The following is a 22,289-nucleotide window of genomic DNA, read 5'->3' on the forward strand; positions in this document are numbered from 1 at the left end:
CAGATAACTCTCCAGTCCCTCCAGATAACCATCTCTCCAGACAACCATCTAGTCCCTCTAAATGACTAGTTGATCTGTAACGGTAGATAGGTTATGTAACAGACTATTCAGTCAGAGCTGTTTTCATCAGATATGTCTGAAGGTTTGAGTTTAAAGGTCAAAGGTAAGGCAGGGTTCACCTGAAGGTTAACTCCAGGGGGGAATGTTGTTTCTCTATGTCACCTCCCAGGGTGCCTCCTGCTTCACCCCGACTCTCTCGGTCATGCTCACTGCTAGGCTAACTGACACTGCTAGGCTAACTGACACTGCTAGGCTAACTGACACTGCTAGGCTAACTGACACTGCTAGGCTAACTGACACTGCTAGGCTAACTGACACTGCTAGGCTAACTGACACTGCTAGGCTAACTGACACTGCTAGGCTAACTGACACTGCTAGGCTAACTGACACTGCTAGGCTAACTGACACTGCTAGGCTAACTGACACTGCTAGGCTAACTGACACTGCTAGGCTAACTGACACCGCTAGGCTAACTGACACCGCTAGGCTAACTGACACTGCTAGGCTAACTGACACTGCTAGGCTAACTGACACTGCTAGGCTAACTGACACTGCTAGGCTAACTGACACTGCTAGGCTAACTGACACTGCTAGGCTAACTGACACCGCTAGGCTAACTGACACCGCTAGGCTAACTGACACTGCTAGGCTAACTGACACTGCTAGGCTAACTGACACTGCTAGGCTAACTGACACTGCTAGGCTAACTGACACTGCTAGGCTAACTGACACTGCTAGGCTAAGTAACTGACAACTCGCACAGAAAAAAAATCATGCTTATGCCGGAGGAGTCTGGCTGAGTGACAACACTGTCAAATCCGGACCACATACAGTGCTTTCGGAAAGCATTCAGACCCCTTCCCTTTTTCCACATTCTGTTACGTTACAGCCTTACTGTAACATTTATTAAATAAAAAAATGTCTCATCAATCTACACAATACCCCATAATGACAAAGCGAAAACTGTTTTTTAGAATTTGTCTGCAAAATACAAAACAGAAATACCTTATTTACATAAGTATTCAGACCCTTTGCTATGAGACTCTAAATTGATCTCTATCTATGACCATCTATCATACTTGAGATGTTTCTATAACCTGATTGGAATCCACCTGTGGTAAATTAAATTGATTGGACATGATTTATAAAGGTCCCACAGTTGACAGTGTATGTCGGAGCAAAAACCAAGCCACGAGGTCGAAGGAATTTTCCGTAGAGCTCCGAGATAGGATTGTGTCGAGGCACAATGTCTGCAGCATTGAAGGTCCCCAAGAACACATTGGCTGCCATCATTCTTAAATGGAAGAAGTTTGGAACCACTAATACTCTTCCTAGAGCTGGCCACCCAGCCAAACGGAGCAATTGGGGGAGAAGGGCCTTGGTCAGGGAGGTGACCAAGAACCCGATAGTCACTCTGACAGAGCTCCAGAGTTCCTCTGTGGAGATGGGAGAACCTTCCAGAAAGACAACCATCTCTACAGCACTCCACCAATCAGGCCTTTATGATAGAGTGGCCAGACGGAAGCCACTCCTCAGTAAAAGGCACATGACAGCACACTTGGGAGTTTGCCAAAAGGCACCTAAAGGACTCTCAAACCATGAGAAACAAGATTCTCTGGTCTGGTGAAACCAATACTGAACTCTTTGGCATGAATGCCAAGCGTCACATCTGGAGGAAACATGGCACCATCCCTACGGTGAAGCATGGCAGTGGCAGCATCATGCTGTGGGGATGTTTTTCAGCGGCAGGGACTGGGAGACTAGTCAGGATGGAGGGAAAGATGAACGGAGCAAAGTACAGAGAGATCCTTGATGACATCAGACTGGGTTGAAGGTTCCCCTTCCAACAGGACAACGACCCTAAGCACACAGCCAAGACAACGCAGGGGTGGCTTCGGGACAAGTATCTGAATTTCCTTGAGTGGCCCAGCCAGAGGCCGGACTTGAACCCGATCTAACATCTCTGGAGAGACCTTCAAATAGTTGTGCAGCGAGGCTCCCCATCTAACCTGACAGAGCTTGAGAGGATCTGCAGAGAAGAATGGGAGAAACTCCCTAAATACAGGTGTGCCGAGCTTGTAGCGTCATACCTAAGAAGACTTGAGGCTGTAATCGCTGCCAAAGGTGCTTCAACAAAGTACTGAGTAAAGGGTCTGAATACTTATGTACATGTGATATTTCAGTTTTTTTTTTTTTATACATTTGCAAAATTTCTAAAAACCTTTTTTTGCTTTGTCATTATGGGTTATTGTGTGTAGGATGATGAGGAGGGAAAAACGATTGAATCCATTTTAGAATAAGGCTGTAATGTAACAAAATGTGGAAAAAGTCAAGGGGTCTGAATACTTTCCGAATGCATTGTATGCCCCCATGGCGACGGAGGTAGGCGGCTCGGCCTTACCGACTCTCTGTGCCCTTTTCCTCTCTGGTTCTCCTCTCTACTAACCTGTCTCCTGACTATCAGTTACCTCTCTCTACTAACCTGTCTCCTGACTATCCGTTTCCTCTCTACTAACCTGTCTCCTGACTATCCGTTTCCTCTCTCTACTAACCTGTCTCCTGACTATCCGTTTCCTCTCTCTACTAACCTGTCTCCTGACTATCCGTTTCCTCTCTACTAACCTGTCTCCTGACTATCCGTTTCCCCTCTCTACTAACCTGTCTCCTGACTATCCGTTTCCCCTCTCTACTAACCTGTCTCCTGACTATCCGTTTCCCCTCTCTACTAACCTGTCTCCTGACTATCCGTTTCCCCCTCTCTACTAACCTGTCTCCTGACTATCCATTTCCCCTCTCTACTAACCTGTCTCCTGACTATCCGTTTCCTCTCTCTACTAACCTGTCTCCTGACTATCCGTTTCCCCTCTCTACTAACCTGTCTCCTGACTATCAGTTACCTCTCTCTACTAACCTGTCTCCTGACTATCAGTTTCCTCTCTACTAACCTGTCTCCTGACTATCCGTTTCCCCTCTCTATTAACCTGTCTCCTGACTATCCGTTACCTCTCTCTACTAACCTGTCTCCTGACTATCCGTTTCCCCTCTCTACTAACCTGTCTCCTGACTATCCGTTTCCTCTCTCTACTAACCTGTCTCCTGACTATCCGTTTCCTCTCTACTAACCTGTCTCCTGACTATCCGTTTCCCCTCTCTACTAACCTGTCTCCTGACTATCCGTTTCCCCTCTCTACTAACCTGTCTCCTGACTATCCGTTTCCTCTCTCTACTAACCTGTCTCCTGACTATCCGTTTCCCCTCTCTACTAACCTGTCTCCTGACTATCAGTTACCTCTCTCTACTAACCTGTCTCCTGACTATCAGTTTCCTCTCTACTAACCTGTCTCCTGACTATCCGTTTCCTCTCTCTACTAACCTGTCTCCTGACTATCCGTTTCCCCTCTCTACTAACCTGTCTCCTGACTATCCGTTTCCTCTCTCTACTAACCTGTCTCCTGACTATCCGTTTCCCATCTCTACTAACCTGTCTCCTGACTATCCGTTTCCCCTCTCTACTAACCTGTCTCCTGACTATCCGTTTCCCCTCTCTACTAACCTGTCTCCTGACTATCCGTTTCCCTCTCTCTACTAACCTGTCTCTGACTATCCGTTTCCCCTCTCTACTAACCTGTCTCCTGACTATCCGTTTCCCCTCTCTACTAACCTGTCTCCTGACTATCCGTTTCCCCTCTCAACTAACCTGTCTCCTGACTATCTGTTTCCCCTCTCTACTAACCTGTCTCCTGACTATCCGTTTCCCCTCTCTACTAACCTGTCTCCTGAATATCCGTTTCCCCTCTCAACTAACCTGTCTCCTGACTATCTGTTTCCCCTCTCTACTAACCGGTCTCCTGACTATCCGTTTCCCCTCTCTACTAACCTGTCTCCTGACTATCAGTTACCTCTCTCTACTAACCTGTCTCCCTGACTATTAGTTTCCTCTCTACTAACCTGTCACCTGACTATCCGTTTCCTCTCTCTACTAACCTCTCTCCTGACTATCCGTTTCCCCTCTCTACTAACCTGTCTCCTGACTATCCGTTTCCCCTCTCTACTAACCTGTCTCCTGACTATCCGTTTCCTCTCTACTAACCTGTCTCCTGACTATCCGTTTCCCCTCTCTACTAACCTGTCTCCTGACTATCAGTTACCTCTCTCTACTAACCTGTCTCCTGACTATCAGTTTCCTCTCTACTAACCTGTCTCCTGACTATCCGTTTCCTCTCTCTACTAACCTGTCTCCTGACTATCCGTTTCCCCTCTCTACTAACCTGTCTCCTGACTATCCGTTTCCTCTCTCTACTAACCTGTCTCCTGACTATCCGTTTCCCCTCTCTACTAACCTGTCTCCTGACTATCCGTTTCCCCTCTCTACTAACCTGTCTCCTGACTATCCGTTTCCCCTCTCTACTAACCTGTCTCCTGACTATCCGTTTCCTCTCTCTACTAACCTGTCTCCTGACTATCCGTTTCCCCTCTCTACTAACCTGTCTCCTGACTATCCGTTTCCCCTCTCTACTAACCTGTCTCCTGACTATCCGTTTCCCCTCTCAACTAACCTGTCTCCTGACTATCTGTTTCCCCTCTCTACTAACCTGTCTCCTGACTATCTGTTTCCCCTCTCTACTAACCTGTCTCCTGACTATCCGTTTCCCCTCTCAACTTACCTGTCTCCTGACTATCCGTTTCCCCTCTCTACTAACCGGTCTCCTGACTATCCGTTTCCCCTCTCTACTAACCTGTCTCCTGACTATCAGTTACCTCTCTCTACTAACCTGTCTCCTGACTATTAGTTTCCTCTCTACTAACCTGTCACCTGACTATCCGTTTCCTCTCTCTACTAACCTGTCTCCTGACTATCTGTTCCCCCTCTCTACTAACCTGTCTCCTGACTATCCGTTTCCCCTCTCTACTAACCTGTCTCCTGACTATCCGTTTCCTCTCTACTAACCTGTCTCCTGACTATCCGTTTCCTCTCTCTACTAACCTGTCTCCTGACTATCCGTTTCCCCTCTCAACTAACCTGTCTCCTGACTATCCGTTTCCCCTCTCTACTAACCTGTCTCCTGACTATCCGTTTCCTCTCTCTACTAACCTGTCTCCTGACTATCCGTTTTCCCCTCTCTACTAACCTGTCTCCTGACTATCCGTTTCCCCTCTCTACTAACCTGTCTCCTGACTATCCGTTTCCCTCTCTACTAACCTGTCTCCTGACTATCCATTTCCTCTCTCTACTAACCTGTCTCCTGACTATCCGTTTCTCTCTACTAACCTGTCTCCTGACTATCCGTTTCCCCTCTCTACTAACCTGTCTCCTGACTATCCGTTTCCCCTCTCTACTAACCTGTCTCCTGACTATCCGTTTCCCCTCTCTACTAACCTGTCTCCTGACTATCCGTTTCCCCTCTCTACTAACCTGTCTCCTGACTATCCGTTTCCTCTCTCTACTAACCTGTCTCCTGACTATCCGTTTCCCCTCTCTACTAACCTGTCTCCTGACTATCAGTTACCTCTCTCTACTAACCTGTCTCCTGACTATCAGTTTCCTCTCTACTAACCTGTCTCCTGACTATCCGTTTCCCCTCTCTATTAACCTGTCTCCTGACTATCCGTTACCTCTCTCTACTAACCTGTCTCCTGACTATCCGTTTTCCCCTCTCTACTAACCTGTCTCCTGACTATCCGTTTCCTCTCTCTACTAACCTGTCTCCTGACTATCCGTTTCCTCTCTACTAACCTGTCTCCTGACTATCCGTTTCCCCTCTCTACTAACCTGTCTCCTGACTATCCGTTTCCCCTCTCTACTAACCTGTCTCCTGACTATCCGTTTCCTCTCTCTACTAACCTGTCTCCTGACTATCCATTTCCCCTCTCTACTAACCTGTCTCCTGACTATCAGTTACCTCTCTCTACTAACCTGTCTCCTGACTATCAGTTTCCTCTCTACTAACCTGTCTCCTGACTATCCGTTTCCTCTCTCTACTAACCTGTCTCCTGACTATCCGTTTCCCCTCTCTACTAACCTGTCTCCTGACTATCCGTTTCCTCTCTCTACTAACCTGTCTCCTGACTATCCGTTTTCCCCTCTCTACTAACCTGTCTCCTGACTATCCGTTTCCCCTCTCTACTAACCTGTCTCCTGACTATCCGTTTCCCCCTCTCAACTAACCTGTCTCCTGACTATCTGTTTCCCCTCTCTACTAACCTGTCTCCTGACTATCCGTTTCCCCTCTCTACTAACCTGTCTCCTGACTATCCGTTTCCCCTCTCAACTAACCTGTCTCCTGACTATCTGTTTCCCCTCTCTACTAACCGGTCTCCTGACTATCAGTTTCCTCTCTACTAACCTGTCTCCTGACTATCCGTTTCCTCTCTCTACTAACCTGTCTCCTGACTATTAGTTTCCTCTCTACTAACCTGTCACCTGACTATCCGTTTCCTCTCTCTACTAACCTCTCTCCTGACTATCCGTTTCCCCTCTCTACTAACCTGTCTCCTGACTATCCGTTTCCCCTCTCTACTAACCTGTCTCCTGACTATCCGTTTCCTCTCTACTAACCTGTCTCCTGACTATCCGTTTCCCCTCTCTACTAACCTGTCTCCTGACTATCAGTTACCTCTCTCTACTAACCTGTCTCCTGACTATCCTTTTCCTCTCTCTACTAACCTGTCTCCTGACTATCCGTTTCCCCTCTCTACTAACCTGTCTCCTGACTATCCGTTTCCTCTCTCTACTAACCTGTCTCCTGACTATCCGTTTCCCCTCTCTACTAACCTGTCTCCTGACTATCCGTTTCCTCTCTCTACTAACCTGTCTCCTGACTATCCGTTTCCTCTCTACTAACCTGTCTCCTGACTATCCGTTTCCCCTCTCTACTAACCTGTCTCCTGACTATCCGTTTCCCCTCTCTACTAACCTGTCTCCTGACTATCCGTTTCCCCTCTCTACTAACCTGTCTCCTGACTATCCGTTTCCCCTCTCTACTAACCTGTCTCCTGACTATCCGTTTCCTCTCTCTACTAACCTGTCTCCTGACTATCCGTTTCCCCTCTCTACTAACCTGTCTCCTGACTATCAGTTACCTCTCTCTACTAACCTGTCTCCTGACTATCAGTTTCCTCTCTACTAACCTGTCTCCTGACTATCCGTTTCCCCTCTCTATTAACCTGTCTCCTGACTATCCGTTACCTCTCTCTACTAACCTGTCTCCTGACTATCCGTTTCCCCTCTCTACTAACCTGTCTCCTGACTATCCGTTTCCTCTCTCTACTAACCTGTCTCCTGACTATCCGTTTCCTCTCTACTAACCTGTCTCCTGACTATCCGTTTCCCCTCTCTACTAACCTGTCTCCTGACTATCCGTTTCCTCTCTCTACTAACCTGTCTCCTGACTATCCATTTCCCCTCTCTACTAACCTGTCTCCTGACTATCAGTTACCTCTCTCTACTAACCTGTCTCCTGACTATCAGTTTCCTCTCTACTAACCTGTCTCCTGACTATCCGTTTCCTCTCTCTACTAACCTGTCTCCTGACTATCCGTTTCCCCTCTCTACTAACCTGTCTCCTGACTATCCGTTTCCTCTCTCTACTAACCTGTCTCCTGACTATCCGTTTCCCCTCTCTACTAACCTGTCTCCTGACTATCCGTTTCCCCTCTCTACTAACCTGTCTCCTGACTATCCGTTTCCCCTCTCTACTAACCTGTCTCCTGACTATCCGTTTCCTCTCTCTACTAACCTGTCTCCTGACTATCCGTTTCCCCTCTCTACTAAGCTGTCTCCTGACTATCCGTTTCCCCTCTCTACTAACCTGTCTCCTGACTATCCGTTTCCCCTCTCAACTAACCTGTCTCCTGACTATCTGTTTCCCCTCTCTACTAACCTGTCTCCTGACTATCCGTTTCCCCTCTCTACTAACCTGTCTCCTGACTATCCGTTTCCCCTCTCTACTAACCTGTCTCCTGACTATCCGTTTCCCCTCTCTACTAACCTGTCTCCTGACTATCCGTTTCCTCTCTCTACTAACCTGTCTCCTGACTATCCGTTTCCCCTCTCTACTAACCTGTCTCCTGACTATCCGTTTCCCCTCTCTACTAACCTGTCTCCTGACTATCCGTTTCCCCTCTCTACTAACCTGTCTCCTGACTATCCGTTTCCCCTCTCTACTAACCTGTCTCCTGACTATCCGTTTCCCCTCTCTACTAACCTGTCTCCTGACTATCCGTTTCTCTCTCTACTAACCTGTCTCCTGACTATCCGTTTCCCCTCTCTACTAACCTGTCTCCTGACTATCAGTTACCTCTCTCTACTAACCTGTCTCCTGACTATCAGTTTCCTCTCTACTAACCTGTCTCCTGACTATCCGTTTCCCCTCTCTATTAACCTGTCTCCTGACTATCCGTTACCTCTCTCTACTAACCTGTCTCCTGACTATCCGTTTCCCCTCTCTACTAACCTGTCTCCTGACTATCCGTTTCCTCTCTCTACTAACCTGTCTCCTGACTATCCGTTTCCTCTCTACTAACCTGTCTCCTGACTATCCGTTTCCCCTCTCTACTAACCTGTCTCCTGACTATCCGTTTCCTCTCTCTACTAACCTGTCTCCTGACTATCCATTTCCCCTCTCTACTAACCTGTCTCCTGACTATCAGTTACCTCTCTCTACTAACCTGTCTCCTGACTATCAGTTTCCTCTCTACTAACCTGTCTCCTGACTATCCGTTTCCTCTCTCTACTAACCTGTCTCCTGACTATCCGTTTCCCCTCTCTACTAACCTGTCTCCTGACTATCCGTTTCCTCTCTCTACTAACCTGTCTCCTGACTATCCGTTTTCCCCTCTCTACTAACCTGTCTCCTGACTATCCGTTTTCCCCTCTCTACTAACCTGTCTCCTGACTATCCGTTTCCCCTCTCTACTAACCTGTCTCCTGACTATCCGTTTCCTCTCTCTACTAACCTGTCTCCTGACTATCCGTTTCCCCCTCTCTACTAAGCTGTCTCCTGACTATCCGTTTCCCCTCTCTACTAACCTGTCTCCTGACTATCCGTTTCCCCTCTCAACTAACCTGTCTCCTGACTATCTGTTTCCCCTCTCTACTAACCTGTCTCCTGACTATCCGTTTCCCCTCTCTACTAACCTGTCTCCTGACTATCCGTTTCCCCTCTCTACTAACCTGTCTCCTGACTATCCGTTTCCCCTCTCTACTAACCTGTCTCCTGACTATCCGTTTCCTCTCTCTACTAACCTGTCTCCTGACTATCCGTTTCCCCTCTCTACTAACCTGTCTCCTGACTATCAGTTACCTCTCTCTACTAACCTGTCTCCTGACTATCAGTTTCCTCTCTACTAACCTGTCTCCTGACTATCCGTTTCCCCTCTCTATTAACCTGTCTCCTGACTATCCGTTACCTCTCTCTACTAACCTGTCTCCTGACTATCCGTTTCCCCTCTCTACTAACCTGTCTCCTGACTATCCGTTTCCTCTCTCTACTAACCTGTCTCCTGACTATCCGTTTCCTCTCTCTACTAACCTGTCTCCTGACTATCAGTTTCCTCTCTACTAACCTGTCTCCTGACTATCCGTTTCCCCTCTCTACTAACCTGTCTCCTGACTATCCGTTTCCCCTCTCTACTAACCTGTCTCCTGACTATCCGTTTCCCCTCTCTACTAACCTGTCTCCTGACTATCCGTTTCCCCTCTCTACTAACCTGTCTCCTGACTATCCGTTTCCCCTCTCTACTAACCTGTCTCCTGACTATCCGTTTCCTCTCTCTACTAACCTGTCTCCTGACTATCCGTTTCCCCTCTCTACTAAGCTGTCTCCTGACTATCCGTTTCCCCTCTCTACTAACCTGTCTCCTGACTATCCGTTTCCCCTCTCAACTAACCTGTCTCCTGACTATCTGTTTCCCCTCTCTACTAACCTGTCTCCTGACTATCCGTTTCCCCTCTCTACTAACCTGTCTCCTGACTATCCGTTTCCCCTCTCAACTAACCTGTCTCCTGACTATCTGTTTCCCCTCTCTACTAACCGGTCTCCTGACTATCCGTTTCCCCTCTCTACTAACCTGTCTCCTGACTATCAGTTACCTCTCTCTACTAACCTGTCTCCTGACTATTAGTTTCCTCTCTACTAACCTGTCACCTGACTATCCGTTTCCTCTCTCTACTAACCTCTCTCCTGACTATCCGTTTCCCCTCTCTACTAACCTGTCTCCTGACTATCCGTTTCCCCTCTCTACTAACCTGTCTCCTGACTATCCGTTTCCTCTCTACTAACCTGTCTCCTGACTATCCGTTTCCCCTCTCTACTAACCTGTCTCCTGACTATCAGTTACCTCTCTCTACTAACCTGTCTCCTGACTATCCGTTTCCTCTCTCTACTAACCTGTCTCCTGACTATCCGTTTCCCCTCTCTACTAACCTGTCTCCTGACTATCCGTTTCCTCTCTCTACTAACCTGTCTCCTGACTATCCGCTTTCCCCTCTCTACTAACCTGTCTCCTGACTATCCGTTTCCCCTCTCTACTAACCTGTCTCCTGACTATCCGTTTCCCCTCTCTACTAACCTGTCTCCTGACTATCCGTTTCCTCTCTCTACTAACCTGTCTCCTGACTATCCGTTTCCCCTCTCTACTAACCTGTCTCCTGACTATCCGTTTCCCCTCTCTACTAACCTGTCTCCTGACTATCCGTTTCCCCTCTCTACTAACCTGTCTCCTGACTATCCGTTTCCCCTCTCAACTAACCTGTCTCCTGACTATCTGTTTCCCCTCTCTACTAACCTGTCTCCTGACTATCCGTTTTCCCCTCTCTACTAACCTGTCTCCTGACTATCCGTTTCCCCTCTCTACTAACCTGTCTCCTGACTATCCGTTTCCCCCTCTCAACTAACCTGTCTCCTGACTATCTGTTTCCCCTCTCTACTAACCGGTATCCTGACTATCCGTTTCCCCTCTCTACTAACCTGTCTCCTGACTATCAGTTACCTCTCTCTACTAACCTGTCTCCTGACTATTAGTTTCCTCTCTACTAACCTGTCACCTGACTATCCGTTTCCTCTCTCTACTAACCTGTCTCCTGACTATCCGTTTCCCCTCTCTACTAACCTGTCTCCTGACTATCCGTTTCCCCTCTCTACTAACCTGTCTCCTGACTATCCGTTTCCTCTCTCTACTAACCTGTCTCCTGACTATCCGTTTCCTCTCTACTAACCTGTCTCCTGACTATCCGTTTCCCCTCTCTACTAACCTGTCTCCTGACTATCCGTTTCCCCTCTCTACTAACCTGTCTCCTGACTATCTGCTTCCCCTCTCTACTAACCTGTCTCCTGACTATCCGTTTCCTCTCTCTACTAACCTGTCTCCTGACTATCCGTTTCCCCTCTCTACTAACCTGTCTCCTGACTATCCGTTTCCTCTCTCTACTAACCTGTCTCCTGACTATCCGTTTCCTCTCTACTAACCTGTCTCCTGACTATCCGTTTCCCCTCTCTACTAACCTGTCTCCTGACTATCCGTTTCCCCTCTCTACTAACCTGTCTCCTGACTATCCGTTTCCCCTCTCTACTAACCTGTCTCCTGACTATCCGTTTCCCCTATCTACTAACCTGTCTCCTGACTATCAGTTACCTCTCTCTACTAACCTGTCTCCTGACTATTAGTTTCCTCTCTACTAACCTGTCACCTGACTATCCGTTTCCTCTCTCTACTAACCTGTCTCCTGACTATCCGTTTCCCCTCTCTACTAACCTGTCTCCTGACTATCCGTTTCCCCTCTCTACTAACCTGTCTCCTGACTATCCGTTTCCTCTCTCTACTAACCTGTCTCCTGACTATCCGTTTCCTCTCTACTAACCTGTCTCCTGACTATCCGTTTCCCCTCTCTACTAACCTGTCTCCTGACTATCCGTTTCCCCTCTCTACTAACCTGTCTCCTGACTATCTGCTTCCCCTCTCTACTAACCTGTCTCCTGACTATCCGTTTCCTCTCTCTACTAACCTGTCTCCTGACTATCCGTTTCCCCTCTCTACTAACCTGTCTCCTGACTATCCGTTTCCTCTCTCTACTAACCTGTCTCCTGACTATCCGTTTCCTCTCTACTAACCTGTCTCCTGACTATCCGTTTCCCCTCTCTACTAACCTGTCTCCTGACTATCCGTTTCCCCTCTCTACTAACCTGTCTCCTGACTATCCGTTTCCCCTCTCTACTAACCTGTCTCCTGACTATCCGTTTCCCCTCTCTACTAACCTGTCTCCTGACTATCCGTTTCCCCTCTCTACTAACCTGTCTCCTGACTATCCGTTTCCCCTCTCTACTAACCTGTCTCCTGACTATCCGTTTCCTCTCTCTACTAACCTGTCTCCTGACTATCCGTTTCCCCCCTCTACTAACCTGTCTCCTGACTATCCGTTTCCTCTCTCTACTAACCTGTCTCCTGACTATCCGTTTCCCCTCTCTACTAACCTGTCTCCTGACTATCCGTTTCCCCTCTCTACTAACCTGTCTCCTGACTATCCGTTTCCTCTCTCTACTAACCTGTCTCCTGACTATCCGTTTCCCCTCTCTACTAACCTGTCACCTGACCGTTTCCTCTGACACTTCCTACTGTCCTGTCATAAAATAATGAAGTACATAAGGAGATCAAAGCTCCCGTTCTCCTTTACATTAAACAGACAATGCTTACCCTGTATTTTACACTCAAACAACCAAACAGCGATTTGAAACATTTCCATTTGAATAACTGCAAGGTAAAACCAGCTTCTCATTCTATGCACATGCACACACCTCATTTAGACACTGTTGGCCTTGCCAACCGTTGTATTACATTTAACTCCTAACTGCAGGAAACGCCATCGACCCCAAACCACATTAAATAAAACAGCAGCGTAAAAACACTGTCTCTGAAACAGTAAAACAGAAATACAGTGTGACACAGTGCTAAAACGACATCCAACAACAAAATCACAGCTCTGTGGTGATTCAATCTTCTATTGATAAACAGGAGGATCAAGGGTCTGGACTGAGAACGACGCAGCGAAAGAGAGAGAGAAGCTTTTACGCAGCCCAATTTCCTGGTCCGTTTTGTTCCCTTTCCACCCTCCGTTTCCCCCTCTACTCTCCTCTGCTGTGTTATTTCTGCATGAGCCAATCTCACCAATCATTTTCATCTCATCCGTTTTTTCCCTCTCCCGCAGTTTCCCTTTCTCCTCTGTGTTATTTCTGCCTGGGGAACCAGAGATTGTAAAATCTGATCTATTAAAAGGAAATGTGCATCAACTGTGCCCTGCTGCAACCCACAGTTAAATAGTTGGGGCTAGCAGGCCTCCACTCCCGTCCAGGGCCCACCCCCAGGCCTCGCCGGGCCTGGAGCCCCATTACCTATCCCCGTCCCTGGGCCGAGTGCAGCAGGGCAGTGGGTACCGCCTGGAGGACGGGATAAACGAGCGCTACCCCCCCACCCCACCCCACCCCAAATGGCACCCTATTCCCTTTATAGAACAATAACAGGCCCTAGAACAATAGGGAACAGGGTGCATTTGGGACACAACCAAGGCCTCTCCCGTCTGGCAGCAGTTATCCGCATGATAAGCATGGAAAATAAAAATCTATTTGCTCCTAATGGGACAGCAATCTGTGTCCACTCTGAGCAGCGGGAGAGAGGCAGAAGGGGCTGAGACCAGCAGAGAGAGAGGGGGGTAGGTAGAGGGAGAGGGGGGAGGGAGGGGGGGGAGAGGGAGAGGGGAGGGAGGGAGAGGGGGGTGGGGAGAGGGAGAGGGAGCGGGAGAGAGTGTGTGTGTAGGCCGAGCCCATCGGAGCAGGATGCACCACTACCCTTTGGGTGGCTCCACTTTAAAACCTGCTGTACTGCTATACAGGCCAAAGGACATAGAAACTACCACATGACTCCCAGTGGAGCTGAGTGGAAACAATGAGATGAGGGAGAGGGGATTTCTTTCAACTGTTTAGCAAAACATACTTTTGGGACCATGGGATGTGCAATGGGCACGTCTGACAAAATGCATTGATAAATATAATAATGTAAATGTAGATTGAGTACATAAATACAGAAGATAATAACAATACTGTTCATTTCAAGAGAAGAAACTCAGATCATCCAGTTGGTTTTCCTCATAAAGCCACATCTGTTTAGGGACCTGGGAGGGATCGATGGATAGTGCCACCTTTGATCTAGAAAGCAGGAACCCCCCCCCACCAGTCCTTCCCTCCCATACCCCCTACTCTCTCACTACTATAGGCTAGCTACCATGCTGGGGAAAGGGCCAATTGTCTCTGCCTGTGACTGTGTGAGGTGTGCGTCCGCGGGCAGTCCATCCATACGTGTGTGGACTAGAGAGAGCAGAGGAGCGGGTACAGCTCAGTGACAGCAGGGGGCAGCTGCCATTTGGACCCTCCAGTGCTACTGCGGCTGACACGCTGTGCCAGGAGATGAGAAACTAACAGGTAGCGCTAACCCCAATACAGTGAGGGGAAAAAAGTATTTGATCCCCTGCTGATTTTGTACGTTTGCCCACTGACAAAGACATGATCAGTCTATCATTTTAATGGTAGGTTTATTTGAACAGTGAGAGACAGAATAACAACAACAAAATCCAGAAAAACGCATGTCAAAAATGTTATAAATTGATTTGCATTTTAATGAAGGAAATAAGTATTTGACCCCTCTGCAAAACATGACTTAGTACTTGGTGGCAAAACCCTTGTTGGCAATCACAGAGGTCAGACGTTTCTTGTAGTTGGCCACCAGGTTTACACACATCTCAGGAGGGATTTTGTCCCACTCCTCTTTGCAGATCTTCTCCAAGTCATTAAGGTTTCGAGGCTGACGTTTGGCAACTCGAACCTTCAGCTCCCTCCACAGATTTTCTATGGGATTAAAGGTCTGGAGACTGGCTAGGCCACTCCAGGACCTTAATGTGCTTCTTATTGAGCCACTCCTTTGTTGCCTTGGCCGTGTGTTTTGGGTCATTGTCATGCTGGAATACCCATCCACGACCCATTTTCAATGCCCTGGCTGAGGGAAGGAGGTTCTCACCCAAGATTTGACGGTACATGGCCCCATCCATCGTCCCTTTGATGCGGTGAAGTTGTCCTGTCCCCTTAGCAGAAAAACACACCCCAAAGCATAATGTTTCCACCTCCATGTTTGACGGTGGGGATGGTGTTCTTGGGGTCATAGGCAGCATTCCTCCTCCTCCAAACACAGCGAGTTGAGTTGATGCCAAAGAGCTCGATTTTGGTGTCATCTTGACCACAACACTTTCACCCAGTTCTCCACTGAATCATTCAGATGTTCATTGGCAAACATCAGACAGGCCTGTATATGTGCTTTCTTGAGCAGGGGGACCTTGCTGGCGCTGCAGGATTTCAGTCCTTCACGGCGTATTGTTTTCTGTGAGAGGGGTTAGCCTTAGTGCTAGGTGTTCATATCTAATGGGGGAAGAGAGACTGTGAGAGGGGTTCCCACTAGCTGTTAATCTCTATGAGGGATGAGAGTCGGGTGTTAGTAGGGTTGCAAAATTCAGGTATTTTTGTTCCAGGTTTTTCCGAAATTATGGTCGGAAGATTCCCGGAATCACGAGGGAATAAGCAGGAAATCCAAATTTCTGGAAAACTTGGGAATTTTATAAAATGTACCGGAATTTTACAACCCCAGGTGTTAGCGTAACGCTAGCAGTTCATCTTTATGCGGGATGAGAGGTACAGTGAGGGAAACAAGTATTTGATCCCCTGCTGAATTTATACGTTTGCCCACTGACAAAGATATGATCAGTCTATAATTTTAATGGTAGGTTTATTTGAACAGTGAGAGACAGAATAACAACAAAAAAATCGCTAGGCCCCTAATGCAACACTCAAACAGTTGGACTTAGACTTCTATCCCAAGAAGGCATTTGATCCCCATGGTATCGACCGGCCCTCAAAAAAACACCAGGAGTTCGCTTGTCTCTTCCATTTCAAGTAGAAAACCTTCCCTGGACTCCATAAAGTATTTTCCTCTTAAAAGTCTTTCTACCCGCCGACAGCAGAAATAGATCCTAGTGCCTAGTCTCGCTCTCCTCTCTCGGTTTATCCACCCAGGTGTGCTTTACTACTGAGAGAAATTAAAGATAAATGTCATATCAGCAGAGCTAGCGATCACTGAGCGATGGGGCAGCGAGAGAGGAGAGCAGCAGCTTCTAAAGAAACTCTGGCCCAGCGGGGCCTCTCTCTCTCTCTCTCTCTCTCTCTCTCTCTCTCTCTCTCTCTCTCTCTCTCTCTCTCTCTCTCTCTCTCTCTCTCTCTCTCTCTCTCTCCCCCCTCTTTGCTTTCTCTGCTTTTAAATGAAGTTAAAAGAGGTCTGCAGACTGTTAAGTACAGTCTTCCTGAAAATACTATTGATCATGGCAAACGGCAGGGCGGCAAGGCAGCAGTGGATGAGAGACAGTGAGAGGGGTTAGCGTTAATGCTAGCTGTTCATCTTTATGGGGGATGAGAGACAGTGAGCGGGGTTAGCGTTAATGCTAGCTGTTCATCTTTATGGGGGGTGAGAGACAGTGAGAGGGGTTAGCGTTAATGCTAGCTGTTCATCTTTATGGGGGATGAGAGACAGTGAGAGGGGTTAGCGTTAATGCTAGCTGTTCATCTTTATGGGGGATGAGAGACAGTGAGAGGGGTTAGCGTTAATGCTAGCTGTTCATCTTTATGGGGGATGAGAGACGCAGTGAGAGGGGTTAGCGTTAATGCTAGCTGTTCATCTTTATGGGGGATGAGAGACAGTGAGAGGGGTTAGCGTTAATGCTAGCTGTTCATCTTTATGGGGGATGAGAGACGCAGTGAGAGGGGTTAGCGTTAATGCTAGCTGTTCATCTTTAATGGGGGATGAGAGACAGTGAGCGGGGTTAGCGTTAGTGCTAGCTGTTCATCTTTATGGGTGATGAGAGACGCAGTGAGCGGGGTTAGCGTTAGTGCTAGCTGTTCATCTTTATGGGGGATGAGAGACAGTGAGCGGGGTTAGCGTTAATGCTAGCTGTTCATCTTTATGGGGGATGAGAGACAGTGAGAGGGGTTAGCGTTAATGCTAGCTGTTCATCTTTATGGGGGATGAGAGACGCAGTGGGAGGGGTTAGCGTTAATGCTAGCTGTTCATCTTTATGGGTGATGAGAGACGCAGTGAGCGGGGTTAGCGTTAGTGCTAGCTGTTCATCTTTATGGGGGATGAGAGACAGTGAGCGGGGTTAGCGTTAATGCTAGCTGTTCATCTTTATGGGGGATGAGAGACAGTGAGAGGGGTTAGCGTTAATGCTAGCTGTTCATCTTTATGGGGGATGAGAGACAGTGAGCGGGGTTAGCGTTAATGCTAGCTGTTCATCTTTATGGGGGATGAGAGACGCAGTGAGAGGGGTTAGCGTTAATGCTAGCTGTTCATCTTTATGGGGGATGAGAGAAGCAGTGGGAGGGGTTAGCGTTAATGCTAGCTGTTCATCTTTATGGGTGATGAGAGACGCAGTGAGCGGGGTTAGCGTTAATGCTAGCTGTTCATCTTTATGGGGGATGAGAGACGCAGTGGGAGGGGTTAGCGTTAATGCTAGCTGTTCATCTTTATGGGGGATGAGAGACAGTGAGAGGGGTTAGCGTTAATGCTAGCTGTTCATCTTTATGGGGGATGAGAGACAGTGAGCGGGGTTAGCGTTAATGCTAGCTGTTCATCTTTATGGGGGATGAGAGACAGTGAGCGGGGTTAGCGTTAATGCTAGCTGTTCATCTTTATGGGGGATGAGAGACAGTGAGAGGGGTTAGCGTTAATGCTAGCTGTTCATCTTTATGGGGGATGAGAGACGCAGTGGGAGGGGTTAGCGTTAATGCTAGCTGTTCATCTTTATGGGGGATGAGAGACGCAGTGAGAGGGGTTAGCGTTAATGCTAGCTGTTCATCTTTATGGGGGATGAGAGACAGTGAGCGGGGTTAGCGTTAATGCTAGCTGTTCATCTTTATGGGGGATGAGAGACAGTGAGCGGGGTTAGCGTTAATGCTAGCTGTTCATCTTTATGGGGGATGAGAGACGCAGTGAGAGGGGTTAGCGTTAATGCTAGCTGTTCATCTTTATGGGTGATGAGAGACGCAGTGAGCGGGGTTAGCGTTAATGCTAGCTGTTCATCTTTATGGGGGATGAGAGACGCAGTGAGAGGGGTTAGCGTTAGTGCTAGCTGTTCATCTTTATGGGGGATGAGAGACAGTGAGCGGGGTTAGCGTTAATGCTAGCTGTTCATCTTTATGGGGGATGAGAGACGCAGTGAGAGGGGTTAGTGTTAGTGCTAGCTGTTCATCTTTATGGGGGATGAGAGACAGTGAGCGGGGTTAGCGTTAATGCTAGCTGTTCATCTTTATGGGTGATGAGAGACGCAGTGAGCGGGGTTAGCGTTAATGCTAGCTGTTCATCTTTATGGGGGATGAGAGACGCAGTGAGCGGGGTTAGCGTTAATGCTAGCTGTTCATCTTTATGGGTGATGAGAGACGCAGTGAGAGGGGTTAGCGTTAATGCTAGCTGTTCATCTTTATGGGTGATGAGAGACACAGTGAGCGGGGTTAGCGTTAATGCTAGCTGTTCATCTTTATGGGTGATGAGAGACGCAGTGAGAGGGGTTAGCGTTAATGCTAGCTGTTCATCTTTAATGGGGGATGAGAGACAGTGAGAGGGGTTAGCGTTAGTGCAACGGCAGGGAGAAGCAGATCGCAGCATAGGCCTGTCTAGTAGAACCGTTTTGAGTTCTGCAGTAGGGAAAATAAAGGCAGTGAGGTAACGTGTCTATCTGAGGATCTCATGCTCATTAACTGTAGTTGTATTATATGTTTAGGGAAATGACTGACTGAACTGAATCCACTCAGGGAGTGTTGTTGTGGGTAAATCTAAGATATGTAAGCCTTGTTTGTCATTGTATCAAGGGCTTAAATGAAATTGCATCAGATAAACAACAGAGTCGAAACAAACATTGAAATCACATTAAATATTCCCCCAGAGACCAATGCCAACAATATAAATATTCCAAACATAATCCAGCCTTTCAAAAGAGCAAAGTTATGTTTTCATCAAGCGTCCATTTTAAAGAAGGGCTCCTCCCTGGATTCTCAGAATCATTAACTTTGATGGATTATGTCTGCTTGTATGACTCTTTCATATGAAATCAATACATGGATATTCTCACTAAGGTAATTTCTATATTCGTTATTGTGCCTGGCTGTATGTCCCCTTAATAAACATCAATGTCCCGTGTTATGTTAAACACCCTATATCATGAATAATGCATTTAAGTTCAATACACAATCCCATTCATGTCAACTCCCAGGTTTAAAGAAAACAGCTGGTGAATTCATTGCTGTGGGACTTTCAAATGTGTGTAGATTACATTACACATTGATTATTCTATTTTCCATGTAGCCTTAAGTGTGTCCCCAAAATAGCACCCTACTCCCTATATGGTGCACTACTTTTGACCAGAGCCAAAAGTCATGCACTGTATAGGGAACAGGGTGCTATTTGGGAAGCAACCTTAGTTATCCTTGAAAGTTCCAAAACCTCAGGAATGTCAACTCCGTTTGGTGGATTTCTAGAATATGCAAAACAAAACTGGAACATTTGCATAAGATGACTGGTGTAACTGAAAGAAGGCGTGGTCTAGTCAACTGCCATCCCAGCACCTGTTCCATCTCAGTCACGTATTATTAGTCAACAGACCTTATTGCTTTGCCTGCGTGCCTGGCTGACTGTAGTCCAACCAATATCAATACGAGAAAGACTCTCAGGAACACAGAAGCAGTCACACCTAACCAACTGACTCACTTCCTCAAATATTAGACCTTGTTAGGTCATGTTTATAAATCACTCATAGTAGAAAACACGGTTGGCAGAGTAAACAGCAGATGTTAACGGACATTCAATAACAGACCTTAGAGGTCTATCAGTCAGCTGTCTAGAGCAGAATTGGCATCCATTCCATTTCAACTCGTCAGTTGAATTGGAAATTAATCCATTTCCTAATAGGGGATGCAACTCAATTCCTGAATCGACTGGAATTGAGCCCAACTGTGGTCTATAGCCTAATGTGGAGTCCAACGATGTAGGACAGAACTTCTGTTTTGCCATCAAAACACCCTCCACCACACATATTTTATGTACACTTCTTTAGCTTTTACTGCTGCCAAAGCCGGGGGCTGTGACCCAAATAGTACCCTATTCCCTATATATAGTGCACTACTTTTGACCAGGGCCCATAGAGTACCACAGTATGAGTCACAATACCCATAAAACCTAGCGGTCAAACAGGGAAATGGTTCCAATCGTTTTTCCACCATACATTTTTCCCATAGGGGATTTTAGAAACACTTAAAATAAGGGCTGTGTTTCATGTAGGCTTATCCAGGCTCTGCTGTAGCCGGCCGCAACCAGGAGACCAATGGGGCGGCGCACAATTGGCCCAGCGTCGTCCAGGGTAGGGGAGGGAATGGCCGGCGGGGAGGGAATGGCCGGCAGGGAGGTAGCTCAGTTGGTAGAGCATGGGGTTGTGGGTTCGATTCCCATGGGGTATGAAAATTAAAAAGAATAATGTATTCACTAACTGTAAGTCGCACTGGATAAGAGCGTCTGCTAAATGACTAAAATGTAAATGTACATACATACCACAAGGGAGAGATGGCAACACAGGGAGGAGGAGGAGACTTACCCCGATGATGCTGAGTCCTTTAAGGTAGTCCATCCTGGGCTGGGCCTGGGGAACACATCCAGCTACCACCACCTTCTTATCCTGCTCCTGGGCCTTCCTGACAGAAACAGAGACACGGCAGGGTTAACACGGGGAGGGCCAACGGGTGGCTAGGAAGGTCAGACTATTTTTTTTGCAGTTTTCTTTAGCACAGTAAATGCACAAAAATGCTTTCCAGGGGGAGCTAATAGGGACAGATGAAATCAAAACCTTGACAATCCGCTGTGTTTCAGTACCACAGCATATCATGTAGATAAATGACCTCCTGAACTGATTGACTGTCCAACATGTTGTGTTGTGCTTCAGCATGCCAGGGAAAAAGCTGTACAGGGAAGGACGTTCCATAGAACCATAGATGCTGCCATAGATGGTTCCATAGATGCTGCCATAGATGGTTCCATAGATGCTGCCATAGATGGTTCCATAGATGGTTCCATAGATGGTTCCATAGATGGTTCCATAGATGGTTCCATAGATGGTTCCATAGATGGTTCCATAGATGCTGCCATAGATGGTTCCATAGATGCTGCCATAGATGGTTCCATAGATGCTGCCATAGATGCTGCCATAGATGGTTCCATAGATGGTTCCATAGATGCTGCCATAGATGGTTCCATAGATGGTTCCATAGATGGTTCCATAGATGGTTCCATAGATGGTTCCATAGATGGTTCCATAGATGGTTCCATAGATGGTTCCATAGATGGTTCCATAGATGGTTCCATAGATGCTGCCATAGATGGTTCCATAGATGCTGCCATAGATGGTTCCATAGATGGTTCCATAGATGGTTCCATAGATGGTTCCATAGATGGTTCCATAGATGCTGCCATAGATGGTTCCATAGATGGTTCCATAGATGCTGCCATAGATGGTTCCATAGATGGTTCCATAGATGCTGCCATAGATGGTTCCATAGATGGTTCCATAGATGCTGCCATAGATGGTTCCATAGATGGTTCCATAGATGCTGCCATAGATGGTTCCATAGATGGTTCCATAGATGGTTCCATAGATGGTTCCATAGATGGTTCCATAGATGGTTCCATAGATGGTTCCATAGATGGTTCCATAGATGCTGCCATAGATGGTAAGCAGAATGGACAGATGCTGAAGTGCTTGTGGCTAAACTTCAATATAAACTCAGTTACATATCTGTAACGTCATCACCAATAGAGTGAGTTGTCTGGGATAGAGAGAGTGGAGACGGGATGAGACGGACAGTGACAGTGTACATCTCTTTCAAACTGGCAGTAGCCTTGGAGGCTTGGAAAAACAAGGTTATATCTGCAGCCTGTCTAACAGTGGAAGAGAAATCTTCAACATCACTTTTTATTTATTTAACAGGGAAGAAATATTGAGACCTAGGTCTCTTTTTCAAATGCTCCCTGTATAAGACAACACAAATATACACAAAAAAATAGTAATATATATATATATATATATAGACACACACACATTAAAATACAAA

At 47.1% G+C, this 22,289-nt stretch overlaps 1 protein-coding gene across 1 annotated transcript in view; it reads right to left on the minus strand.

Annotated features, from left to right (window-relative positions):
- The window catches only part of LOC121560364 (threonylcarbamoyladenosine tRNA methylthiotransferase-like), a 266,806-nt gene that overhangs the window by 158,061 nt on the left and 86,456 nt on the right, over positions 1-22,289 (minus strand). Inside the window, exon 2 of the mRNA XM_045208311.1 lies at positions 20,780-20,876. Within this exon, the coding sequence (XP_045064246.1) occupies positions 20,780-20,812 (33 nt within the window). The 5' untranslated portion in view covers positions 20,813-20,876. The remainder of the gene's footprint in view (positions 1-20,779; positions 20,877-22,289) is intronic.

Source organism: Coregonus clupeaformis, chromosome 28 (genome assembly GCF_020615455.1).
Source record: "Coregonus clupeaformis isolate EN_2021a chromosome 28, ASM2061545v1, whole genome shotgun sequence".
NCBI classification, from domain to species: domain Eukaryota; kingdom Metazoa; phylum Chordata; class Actinopteri; order Salmoniformes; family Salmonidae; genus Coregonus; species Coregonus clupeaformis.